We start from the raw sequence: 12,332 nt of genomic DNA, 5'->3' as shown, positions 1-12,332 counted from the left end.
AAAGAGGATTGAGCCATCATAAACCATTTTTATCTCAGCTTTCGTTTCGCCGATGTATGATGTGTAACCTTTGTCTCCTCCAATCAGACAGGGCTGTTGTTGAACCAGAACCTCTAATCGTCTTCTGTCTAGAAGCTAAGAGCCAACTAAGAGAGTCGTGTTATTTGAGAAATTTTGTAGAGATTTTGCATGTATGTGGCTATCTATCACACTAGGAGCGTCCAAATATTGCGAATTAGGGAGTTACACTGGGAATACCTTCCAATAACGTATGTTTAGTTTCTGTTGCATTTTTCATTGGCATCTTTGAGCTCATCTAAACGCTCTAAAGCATATAAAAGCAATGTCTTGTATTATTCATTCGGTTTTCGGTACAACCGTGTCATTAAAAATCTTATTATGCGCTAGAATTCAAAATTTGAATTGCCTCAATTTCTCTGCCATTATCGGTATACAGTTAGACATAATTTCGGAAAAATTGCCTTTATGGCCAAGTGGTAAGGCACCTCACTAGTAATGAGGAGATCGTCAGTTCGAATCTGGCTGAAGGCATTTTTTTGATCTTTCTTTATATTTATTGGAAGCTTACAGGTGTCAGGTTCGGGATATGTATTAGGCTAAACTATGGTTCTTCACCATACAAAAGTTCTCCAGCGTATTCACCTTGGTCAGCAGAGTCTTTTTTCCCTAGCTGAGCAGGAATTTCAAAATCCGCCTTGGTCTTTCGTCGCCCTGCGTGAAGTAAAAGATCATTGTCATCCACGACCTCTGCGTGCTTTTTAGAATAGGCAACTTCAGCTTTGGCTTCTTTACCGGAAATCTTATGATTCACTCGAATGTGTTTGGCCAATGTATCATGGCGAGTGAATATGCGTGGGCCCACCGCTGGGTTTTGCCTCACACATACAAAGCACTTGAATAGTTTTTTCTTCTTGGAATGCACCGTTTCCTGGTGTCTAATAAGCTCGTATTTTCGTGAAAATCGACGTAAGCAAAGCTTTTCAGGATAGTCGGCCAGTGGCAATTGGCACTCGTGAATGACATCAGGATCGTAATTCAGCAGCTTGGTTGAAACTGTCCCAGTGGACATTTTCTTGATCACTTTAGCCGGTATATCATCGTTAATCTTTGTTCTGCGACGTCTAAATTTGTCGCGGCCTCCACCTGCCCCCAAAGTTCGTAGGTCTACAGGAGGTCCCCATTTCTCATTGTGGTATGACACCATGAATTCGTTGTAGCACTCCGTAAAGTCAAAATCAATCATTTTCATGAACTCGTAGAGTGCTGGTTTCCATGTTAGCAAGTTATAAACCTCCCAGTAGTTGAGCAGCATGACTACTTGAGTTAATAGGCGCATTGCGATAACAGCAGTGGACAAATCAGTGGTTTCACTTATAAATCTTACAAGTTTGTCAAAGTTAGCATCAACAATTCTCCAACCTTGACGCTTCAACGGGTTTTTGGAGATGAACTTGGGATATGCTGCTGCTAACTCCTTGAATTTATTAGTGACGTCGACAGTAGCACTTACTGACAAACTTTCACCACTGAGCAAATCTACCAAGTGTGAAATATGACCAACATATTCGTCGATTGTTTCCGGGCTCGCTTCACAAAGGATTCGTATTTTGGTGTTGAGGTCCAACGACATGAGATTTTTGCAACCACCTAGATCTTCGTCACGATCTTGAAGTAAGTGCCAGTAGGGTAAGGAAAACGGGTATGTGGCCAAGATCTCCTGTATAGTCAACTGAAGAAGTCAAAAGTCAACACCTTATCGTAACACTGAAGGTAGTGGCTGCCTAGTCTGTGTGGACTAGATCGCATAAAAAAGTCGTGTGTGGCCAGTCACATGGTTGAATACTATGCAGGAAATATTTGCAGCCATCGCTAAAAGATAGTCGTGATTGAATCAGCAAAGTAAGAATTATTAAAGTCCTTAAATCTGATGATACTTGCAGCCGTTTATATCATTACGTCTATATCGTTACGTCGTTACTATTTCTTAGGTTCTTGCGGGTCAGATGGTGGACCTGGGCGTTGAAGAGCTCCAGTCATGGACATCATGGGCATTGCCATCGCGTAGGGCACATGGATCGGGGGTAAACACATGTACTGCTGCATGGGTGGCGGGCCCATCATCATACCAGGACGACCCGGCATCATTGCGTATGGTTGCATTTGTGCGTATTGCGGCAGTGTCGCCATCGGAATGAACTGAGCTGGCCGCCCTGACATGTCACGAAGAGGCATGTACTGACCAGCTGGTGGAGAAAGGTGTGGCGCGGTTTGTTGTTGGGGCAGTCCGTGGGACTGGAGACCAACATTTTGCATTTTATTGGTGGGGGGTATCTGGGGGTGAGAACCCAAGTAAGCAGAAGATTGCTGTTCGTCTTGAATGGCGGGAAGTTCAACAATCTCAACAATTCTATTGCGTTGGAGAAGATTGGGGTTGCGATAATGTTGTTGAGGCAGTCGAGCAGTACCCTCGGGTTTGTCTTGAAGTTGTTGCGAAAAATTGGTTTGGAATTGCGTAGGTCCAAACTGTGACATTGGCGGCAATGCTTCTATATTTTGTGGCATTTGTGAAATCGTAGGAACCGCCGACAGTTGTTGAGGCTGTACTGAGTTTGAGATATCAGGCTCAGCTTCCAATGAGCTAGTTGAGGCTTCAGGTGGCACGGGGCGAGTCGTCTCTTCAGAATCCACTTGGGCTTTGACCAAGTCCACCGCTGTCTTGGCTTCTTTGTCTCCAAGTCCGTGGCGTCGGCCTAGGTGTCGTGCCAAAGAGTCAATATTGGTATAAAGTTTACCCTTCCCCCTAGCAGCGCAATATTGGCACGAATACACCTTTCTCTTGAAACCATGAACCAGAAGCTGATGTTGCATTAACTCCGTAGCACCGATGAACACCTTGTTACACATCATTTGACTGGTGGGATCAAGAGCATGACATTGGTGCACGACGGCAGGGGGCCGAGGGTTACCCCCGTACTTCTCCTCCGGTTCTTCATCCAGACCCAGGGATCCGTACAGTAATATTGCCGCATCAACTTCTTCAATAGCACCACCACCAAACACTTCCATTTGCCCCGGCTCGCCATGAGGATTGATGATAAACATCTTCTGGGCTGGTGGCTGCCGATTCACTTGCGATCCCCGCAATTGGCGATGGACCACAGGCTCGACAGTTCGGTCGCCCCGTTCCATAGCTGCGCGAGCTTCACGAGCGATTTGCTCAAGTTCAGCTTTAGACTTGCGACCACGCTTCTTACGCCGCGGGGGTCCGCCAGCTTCAGGAGGTGGAGCAGCAACGAAAGAACCGAATGCCAGAGGCCGTGGCTGAACTTTCCGAGGACGTCCTGGACGTCTTCCTGTGATTACCTTCTGAGGTGACTTGTATGACTCATCAGCCAGATTATCATCATCCAGCAGTGAAACTGGAGCCACGGGTTCAGGCACAAGGGTGATATCCGGGTAAGGGTCAATTTTGATGCGTTTGACTTTTCGATCGCGGGCAGTTTTGCCATCACGTTCGTGGAACAGGAAGTTGTAGAATGGATAAGGATATGGATATTGGAGTCCTTCTTGCATGTTTCTTTCAAGATAAAGTTCGGGAGGGCGTACAAGCGGGCCAAATGGAGCCAGAATAATTTCGAATCCGATGAGCGTTAAAAATTCCTCAAGTCCTGGAACAATCAGCAACAAGTGGTATATCTCCCAGCATCGCAAGTTGTACACTAAACGTACAAGGAATCGTACCATGTGGGCAGCGAACTCCATGGTGTCAGGATCAAACTTGGCGGTAATGCTGTTAATTAAAGCAAAGTTTTCGATGATGACAATGCTTAGGGTTTCATTGGGATATATCAGCTTAGAGACGCTGGAAGCTCGCCGAGGTACGATGGTCGTCAACAGAACGAGACGCTCACGGGCGTCGACGTCATTTACGTCATCGATCACTTTTTTGAGGAGCTCGGTGACTTTAGCTGAGTAGGCGTTGAGGGATGTTTCCATCCCTAAATGAGGCGACACTTCTCTGTCGGAGGAGGCCAGCATGCCTGACCGTAGTTTGAGAAGCTGGACCACCACCGGGTCTTTGGCATCGACCTGCACTCGGGCCCGTTCGACCAATGCCTGGGGCTCGAGGAGGTTCAACGATGAATCCATCGTGTAGGCAGCCAGTGCTTCGCTGACGGTGGTTTGACCGACAGCTATCGACATACTGGGCGCCAGGTCCGCTAGCGGGTCAAGGAGAATCACACGGATGCAAAGATGGGTTTGACGCAAACTGACTCGACAAAAAAACTGGCCGCACTGCACCAGCGCATAGGTGCAGCCTGCAGCGATGACGGCGGTGGGCAGCAGACTTTACCCTCGCCCAGAACCTACGATGTGGAACGGCATAGTAGAAACTAATGTTAGCGTAAATATTCTATGCTATTGAAAGTGGAATCTGACGATCATTATGGAGTCGTAGACAAGTGTTGAGGGCCACTGTCGACGTTGTTTTTGTCGATGAATGACGAGGCGTTTGGTGATGGCGAGGTGTGCAGGCTGCGACTGTCAAGCGGGCCATAGGTACAATTACCGAAAAGAAGACGCTGTTGTTGGGGTTAGAGAAGTCACTAGAATGAGAATGAAGCTGTTAGGTATGAATTGAATTAGTATATATCAGTTCGTTGCACAAGTTGCTATTGTCTGAGGTCGCCCCATTGGGGGATGCTTTAATCGATGCAAGGAGTAAGAGAAAAATTTAAGCCTGTTAAAGTATGCAGGACATTCATATAATCACATCCACGAAATGCTAGGGATGCCCACAACCCTAATTTTCGAAAGTAATATGCCTAAACCCTTGACATTATCTCTGTTGGAATAGTGACGAAGTGTATTTGTCACATTTTCAGCCCCCCGCCCTGTAGGTACCTCGGGTGTCACTAACGAGATTGGTACTGCAGCTAGTGGCAACACAATAGCAAAAATTCACCCGCAAGCGGTGTGTCGATGTGATCCAGAAGGCATACATGTGCCATCTCTCGAAGCGCCCCTGAAATGGACCAGTCACCAGTAAGGATATTGTGTGCCCCCAATGGAAATGAAACCCGTGTGACTCCTCGATATTTTTTCCCCCTATGGAATTTGGCTTGCTCGGTGCGTGAGGTGTTCGGATTACGAAGGTTAGACCACAAAATCCAGCCACTCCATGACGATGTTCATTTCATTGTAGCAGTATTCTAAAAGACCCTGAAAAGAAAATTGTTCTATTCTACCAGGTTCCATTTTGAGATCTGTCGGCTAACTGATCTTGCCGCGGAATTACCGGCGGTGTCTATGGCAAAATTATGAGCCCTGGTCAGCTTGCCGACGTGCGATGACACAGCACACGAGTATTGTTTTAAGCAAATTATCGTATTCAATATTCAAGGTATGCCTACGTTAAAAGAAATCAAATCATCAGATTGCGGCTGAATGAGTGCTCGCCTGTCACCAGGCTGACACTAGCCTTGCGGCGTTCACGACGAGGGGATGCAACGGGGGATGACCGACGGAAGCTCAACAGGTCGATGACTGTCGTCTCCAGAGATGTGTCGACAATTTCTTCAATGAGTGGGACTTGGCCATATACTAAGGCGTCGGAGACATGCGTGAGCACGCCAAGACTGCGTAAAGCGTGCTTGAATACAGTCTCATAAACATCATCACTCCACAAGTTATCAAGGTGCTCGTGGCCGGGAACCCGATCCACAACGGTTGATTCACGGGGGAGTTGGTTCTTCATCACATCTATATCCACTAATGAATCACTATCACCGTAAATAATGTGGATCGGCACCTTAATGAGCTTGAAGTTGTAGAAAGTGGGTGTGGTTTCTTGGAACATCAGCAACAGAACATCGCTGAACATTTGGAAGCGGCGTGCTTTCATAATTTGGAACCAATGCACTACGAGTTTCACGGACGTAGTCAGGTATAAATGCATGTAACTAGCCCACTTTTGATACTTCAGGATGTTTTCAGACTTCCAGTTGAATAAAAGCCGGTTAGAGAGGTCAATCATCGTCACAAACAACTTGGGATAGCAAACCTTTTCCCAGAAATACACCAGCGGCATAAGTACCCTGCGGCCAAACATGAGGAACATGGCTTGAGGAGTCAGCTTCACAAACGCATCGAGGAAACGTGACTGCAACCCATTAGGGGTTGTGGCAGGAGAAATGCCGATGAATTGGTCGATCTGCTTGTTGAGCTTGGGATGAACCGACATCGCGGCGAAGGCTTGCGAGGTACCTTGCGAGAACCCAATGTATGTCAAGTGAGGTTTTTGGGTGACGTACAAGATGTAGTCAATGGTATCAGGGATGTCGAAAAGAGCGAATTCATCCATGCAAAAGTTCCAGAAACTAATTGAATTCTGGGGTTTTGTGACGTGCTTGAGCGAGTACTTGTTACCACGGTTGTTTCCCAACCACACATCGAAACCAAGGTCGGCCAAAAGATAAGGCAAATTGCGGTACTTGTCGACCATAGTCACCCACACTTCAGAGCACATAAGGAGCCCGTGGTGTAAGTAAACCACCTTGCCATTAGGAGGGCCTCGCGGGCGTATACGGTGAGCTGTAAGCAAGTATCCATCTTTAGTCTTAAGAACATGACTTTCAACTTCGAACCCGTGCACTTGCGCCATCTCCTGGATGTTTTTAGCAGAACCGATTCTACCCCGGGTACGATAACGAGCTTGGTCCACTCCGGCAGGGCATTTGGGGTTTCTTTCAAATTTGTCAAACACCCACTTTGTTATGCTTGTACACGCATCTATCACGGACTGAGGAAGACACTGAGTTATAACCAGAAGGGCATACTCTGCCCATGCCAAAAAGAAGGAAAGGATGATAACCGGCCATTCAAGTATGGATACTCTCCCAAGAAGTGGTATGTACATGACGTGGATGACGCTGACTCGTGCTTCACGCGCTCGCATTGCTGGCATGAGCACTTTCGGTTATGTGCAGGAAACATCATTTGTCAAAGTGACCGACAGAAACAACTCGACACGAGGCCCGCATATCCAGTGTCTGGGGAAGGTCATACATGGCTAGTAGCTGAACTTTAGGATAACTAGGCCAAGCCAAGTGTTTCTCCAGTGAGATATTACGCGATGGCCAATGTTTGTAAACTAGTAACAAAGGTTATTGTTACACTGGCCGCCACGTGTAATTTTGTGAATGTCGCGGCTGTAGAGAATTAACGCAATCACATCCACAGGAATCTGTAGTGTAAAAGAGATGTGGTTGGTTATGCTATGACTAAGACGATGTCGGACGTATGTGGCATCGAAGCGATTGGCTGTAAATAATTATCAATTCCATCAATAACGCGAAATGCAAGATGATCTAGACAATACAATCGTGATGAAAAATCGGGTCAGCGCCAAGGACCAATTAAATCCCGACGATCCCCTGGGTACGTCATCTGTGTGAGTGGCGATGAGTTAAGGCGATCTTCCGAACGGCTTAGCCAAACATCCTGATTCTGCCATCGTCGCCCCGAATTTGGCATGAACCTTGATATGCGTACTGCAGGACAAAACAATAGGACGAAACCTTAACGGCAAAACAATAGGACGAAACTTTAACGGCAAAACAATAGGGGGCTGAACGAGTCTCGCCACATCGATTCAGACCAATTCTTCACCAACAACGGAACGAGAAATCAATTCCAGACTCAGCCATCAAGATAACCAAAATTCGTATATCGTTCGAGCTTCTGTGTCACTTACCTTGCCCCTTTCGCGTGTCGTCGTTATTCAGGTGACTCGGAGGAGTAAGAGGAAGAAGTATCATGCAGTGTACGCTACTGTGTATCTGCCGGCAATGGTCGTAAATGGCTACTTCTTATCTCTTCCCCTGGTGGCGTCGGGCATATATAGTGAGCAAGTTAATCCCTTTAAATGGTATCAAAATTTACTCAATGAAGCTCTTCCTGGTATTGCCTGTCCTCGCCGTTGCCCTGACTATTGTGGCGAAAGATCCTGTGGCCACCGATTCGGCGCAAGGGGCGGCATTGCAAGCCGTGTTTAAGCCCAAAGCCAACGTCGATATTCAGGGGACTATTTCATTCAAGGCTGCCAAGAATGGTACTGTCATCGTCGATGTCGACCTTGAAAACTTGCCTGAGGAGGGCGGCCCGTTCCCCTACCACATCCACCAAAGCCCCGTGCCCTCTGATGGGAACTGTACTGGGACCAAGGCTCACTTGAACCCTTACAACGGTACTGCTAAGTTCACCGACCCTGCGGACCTGGAGGTGGGTGACTTGGCCGGTCGCCACGGTAACTTGACCCTGGGCACGCAGAAGATCGAATACGCCGATGAATACATCTCGTTGAACAGTCTGGACAAGGCCTACTTTGGTGGGTTATCGGTGGTGATCCACGACCACTTGAACAACCGGCTTACGTGTGCCAACATCACCGCTAAGGATGAGGACAGCCACTCGCTGTCGCTGGCGTCGCCTCTGGCGTCGGTGTCGAGCAAGCCCTCGAACTCTGCCGAGAAAATGTCCTTCGGCGTCGTAGCAGCGGCGGCGGCAGCAGCAGCTTATATTTTGTAATTATAGAAATGTAACACAATGAGCGTTGTTGACAGCTGCTTACGCTTGGCAACAGTATTAGTATCGACTTTCTCGTTGCTTTTTTTCGTATCTCCCCCTCGCACGACGATAGTGAGACTTACAATGACACCGATTGGCTGCGCGATTAGCGGAGGTAACGCCGTACTTCTTTTTGGCAAGCGCCGTAGAAAATTGACGTTGTGCAGGACAATCGCATCGCAAGGGTAGGACGAGACGGAAATAACAACGAGCTGAAAGCCAGTAATACGCTCTATAATTACCATATCAAGGCCATATCATTATATTTTGATGCTACACTGATCAAATACCGCAGCCGTTACTTCAATAATTACTGCTGCGACCCTCTCATCGCCCTGAGTCACTCGCATCCGGTAACCGCCTCGATGCATAGCGCGGTACGAAAGTTTTATAATTTGGGGCAACAATCCACTTTGTGGGGAATCCGTCATGAGCATAGACAAAGGCCCGTGGGAGAAATCCCAGGGCGACCGGGTTTACAGTGATACCACCGACTCGCCTCTGGAGGACTACGGGGCCTCTCCACAACGCACCCTGAGGTGGCACCATATCGTCGACTCCTTCAAACCGGCCATCGAGGAGAAGGATGAACTAGCTGAAAAGCTCCAAGATGAAGAGATGGAGGAGCTCACCGACTTGCAAAAGATCAACATCAACACTGCCAAATCGCCGTTGAAGCGGAAGCTTAAAAACCGTCACTTGCAAATGATTGCCATCGCGCTGTCGATTGGGCTGGGTCTTTTCATCGGGACCGGGGGGGCTCTTGCTAGTGGTGGTCCCGCCGCTATCATCATTGGTTGGTTTGTCATTTCCATCGCCATTTATTCGGTGATGTGTGCCATGGGTGAGTTATCAGTGACGTTCCCTGTGTCGGGTTCGTTCAATTTGTACGCCAGTCGTTTCATTGACCCCAGTGTGGGGTTTGCCGTGGCTTGGAACTACGTGGCTCAGTTCTTGACACTTTTGCCATTAGAACTTGTTGCTGCTTCAATGACGATCAACTACTGGAATCAGGACATTAACCCCGACGCCTGGGTGGCCATCTTCTACGTGGTGGTAATTCTGATTAATATGTTCGGAGTTAGAGCTTATGGGGAAGTTGAGTTTTGGGTGTCGGGGTTGAAAGTGATCGCGGTTATTGGTTTCATCCTTTGTTCCATTGTCATCGCCGCTGGTGGTGGTCCCAACCATGTTCATTATGGTGACAGATATTGGCATGACCCGGGTGCCTTTTCCAACGGGTTTAAAGGTCAAGCCCTGGTGTTTATCACCGCCGCCTTCTCGTTTGGTGGTACTGAACTTGTCGGGTTGACCGCTGCCGAAGCTCAGAATCCTCGTGTGGCTCTTCCTAAAGCAATCAAACAGGTGTTCTGGCGTATTCTTTTGTTTTACATGGCGTCGCTTCTTCTTATCACGTTTATCGTGCCTTGGAATGATGAGCGTTTAGAAGCCGACGGTGTGGATGCGTCGCCATTCGTTATTGCCATCCACAACGCTGGCATTGGCGGGCTTCCCTCGGTGATGAACGCGGTGGTGTTGATTCTGGCTCTTTCGGTAGGGTCGTCGTGTGTGTATGCCACGTCGCGGACGTTGACTTCCTTGGCTGAACAAGGTTTATGTCCCAAAATCATTGGTTACGTCGATCGAGCCGGAAGACCGTTAGTGGCGATCATGATCACTAACTTGTTTGGGCTCATTGCGTTTGTTGCAGCCCTGAGAGATCAGTCCACGGTGTTTGACTGGCTTATGTCCATCTCGGCATTGTCGTCAATCTTCACCTGGATGTCGATCTGTATCGCTCACCTCCGGTTCCGGAGAGCTTTGTACGTTCAAGGACGTGACACTCTGGAGCTCGCATTCGTCGCTCCCACAGGTATCATCGGGTCTGTGGTGGGTACTGTCATTTTATTTTTGGTAGTGGTGGCCCAATTTTGGATCTCTTTGTTCCCTATTGGCGAGTCGCCTTCTGCTGAAGGTTTCTTCAAATCCGATCTCGGGTTGGTAATTTTACTTGTCTGCTATCTTGGACACAAAGTTTGGAAACGCAATTGGATTCTTTTCATCCCCGCTAAGGAGATCGATGTTGATACCGGTCGTCGTGAAACCGACATTGAGGCCATGAAGGCAGAGATTGCCGAAGAGAAACGAGTATTGGCGGAAAAGCCGTTCTACATTAGACTTTGGCACGTGTGGTGCTAAATTCACGCGTCGATTTATAAATTCATCAATAGATAAAAAGTTAAAATTTGCTATTATGTTATCACGCATTTAAGGGGCGGTTCTTCACCACACAACAAGAACTCTTACCTTCAGCATCAATTGTTGGAATATTACCGTCAGGTGGCGGGGCTACTACGCAATTAAATATCACTGACTGTGGTCGCATTCAGTCATTCTCCGCCTCGGGCACACCCCCTATTTTGAGCCTTGATTTACTGATAACGGTAACCCGTCTTTTGCACTATACTACACCGACGGACACGAAATCTTCCAATAATTCAGATTTTAATAAGTGTTATCGTGTGCAGTAAGCTCGAGGATAGTTCCTTTTGCTTGCGTTAGCCGTCTTTATTTTGCTTTCTCTTTATCTTTCCCCTGTACCCCTCTGCCGCACGTCGTCACATTGTTGCTTGGCGCGGCTCCCACCAGCAACCGCCACCGTCTGTGATCTGAATTCTAATTTACATCTCAGCAGTGCCCACATCTCGATGGTTTCATACTATTCATTCGCCCTTTTGCTCACTTCGTGCCTTGCGGTCGTACCGGGGTACCACCAGGATGCTCTTCCTGGGACTCCTGATCGTCGGCCTATTCCGGGCGATTCGCCAATTGTCCAGTGTGATGTGAAGGATAAGCAATTGTTGGATCTTAAGCGAGTGGTTATCTCCCCTAACCCTCCTGAACGCGGTCAGAACTTGACTATCACCGCTGAGGGAACCTTGGCTAAGGATATCGTTGATGGTGCCTATGTCGATGTCGATGTTCGCTACGGCTTCATTAAATTGGTATCTGACACCTTCGATTTGTGCAAGGAATCTACCAAGGTTGACTTGGAATGTCCCATCAAAAAGGGGTCGCAAACATTGACTAAAGAAGTTGCCATTCCCAATGAAGTCCCTCCTGGGAAGTATTTAGTGGTGGCGCGGGCGTACACTAAGGACGACGAATTTATTACTTGCTTGACTGCTGAAGTCGAGTTCCCTCAGTACGGAGCTTACGATGCTGAGCGTGAAGAAGCTGAAGAAATCGAGTTTGTGATTCAACAGCAACAATAAATTCAATTCTATTAAAGCCGTTGCGATGCAAGCTTTTAGATGATTTTGATTACTTTAATGTAAGATTTCCTACGAAACAAAAATGTAAGTATTGCCACAATATAGTGTTTTGATCCACAAGTTAGTCAAGATGTTTAAACTGAATTTGGGTGGCGCGATGGCTTTTCGTTTTGTAAACTACAGGGTCTCAAAAATATTCGTACACTTGTTATACAAGACATCCTTAGACAAAAATGTATTTTATTCATCCATAAACTAGAGTTTGGGTATCGTTAGTCATAAAGTCGTGAAAGGAATCATAAATCATGTAGGTGGACTCTAGTTTATCCTTATTAAAACCAATAGTAAAAAACCTGCCTTCCTGTGAAGGTTTGAAAAATTGAAATCATTCGTAATGCATATATGCGG

General features: G+C 47.2%; 6 protein-coding genes across 6 annotated transcripts; 3 read left to right on the top strand and 3 right to left on the bottom strand. All coding sequences in view use genetic code 12, as the record gives it.

The window, feature by feature from the left end:
• Positions 1-622: 622 nt before the first annotated feature.
• On the bottom strand, positions 623-1,651 carry FGR15 (Fgr15p; the record flags this gene model as incomplete). Its single annotated transcript, XM_034157701.1, has 1 exon — positions 623-1,651. The coding sequence occupies one exon, from the start codon at positions 1,649-1,651 to the stop codon at positions 623-625; it is 1,029 nt and encodes a 342-aa protein (XP_034014798.1).
• A 347-nt stretch (positions 1,652-1,998) lies between these two features.
• DIURU_000478 (uncharacterized protein) lies at positions 1,999-4,224 on the bottom strand (the record flags this gene model as incomplete). The annotated part of the gene is made up of 1 exon (XM_034157690.1): positions 1,999-4,224. One exon carries the CDS (start codon positions 4,222-4,224, stop codon positions 1,999-2,001), a length of 2,226 nt encoding a protein of 741 aa, XP_034014797.1.
• Positions 4,225-5,446: 1,222 nt separating this feature from the next.
• On the bottom strand, positions 5,447-6,940 carry DIURU_000477 (uncharacterized protein; the record flags this gene model as incomplete). The annotated part of the gene is made up of 1 exon (XM_034157679.1): positions 5,447-6,940. One exon carries the CDS (start codon positions 6,938-6,940, stop codon positions 5,447-5,449), a length of 1,494 nt encoding a protein of 497 aa, XP_034014796.1.
• Positions 6,941-7,968: 1,028 nt separating this feature from the next.
• DIURU_000476 (uncharacterized protein) lies at positions 7,969-8,610 on the top strand (the record flags this gene model as incomplete). The annotated part of the gene is made up of 1 exon (XM_034157668.1): positions 7,969-8,610. One exon carries the CDS (start codon positions 7,969-7,971, stop codon positions 8,608-8,610), a length of 642 nt encoding a protein of 213 aa, XP_034014795.1.
• Positions 8,611-9,078: 468 nt separating this feature from the next.
• GAP5 (Gap5p) lies at positions 9,079-10,848 on the top strand (the record flags this gene model as incomplete). The annotated part of the gene is made up of 1 exon (XM_034157657.1): positions 9,079-10,848. One exon carries the CDS (start codon positions 9,079-9,081, stop codon positions 10,846-10,848), a length of 1,770 nt encoding a protein of 589 aa, XP_034014794.1.
• A 509-nt stretch (positions 10,849-11,357) lies between these two features.
• DIURU_000474 (sterol transporter) lies at positions 11,358-11,924 on the top strand (the record flags this gene model as incomplete). Its single annotated transcript, XM_034157646.1, has 1 exon — positions 11,358-11,924. One exon carries the CDS (start codon positions 11,358-11,360, stop codon positions 11,922-11,924), a length of 567 nt encoding a protein of 188 aa, XP_034014793.1.
• Between the last annotated feature and the right edge of the window lie 408 nt (positions 11,925-12,332).

Source organism: Diutina rugosa (assembly GCF_008704595.1).
Source record: "Diutina rugosa strain CBS 613 chromosome Unknown scaffold16_size293850, whole genome shotgun sequence".
In the NCBI taxonomy this organism is placed as follows: Eukaryota; Fungi; Ascomycota; class Pichiomycetes; order Serinales; family Debaryomycetaceae; genus Diutina; species Diutina rugosa.
Note: the sequence above shows the minus strand (reverse complement) of the source record. Positions and strands in the feature narration are given on the sequence as shown.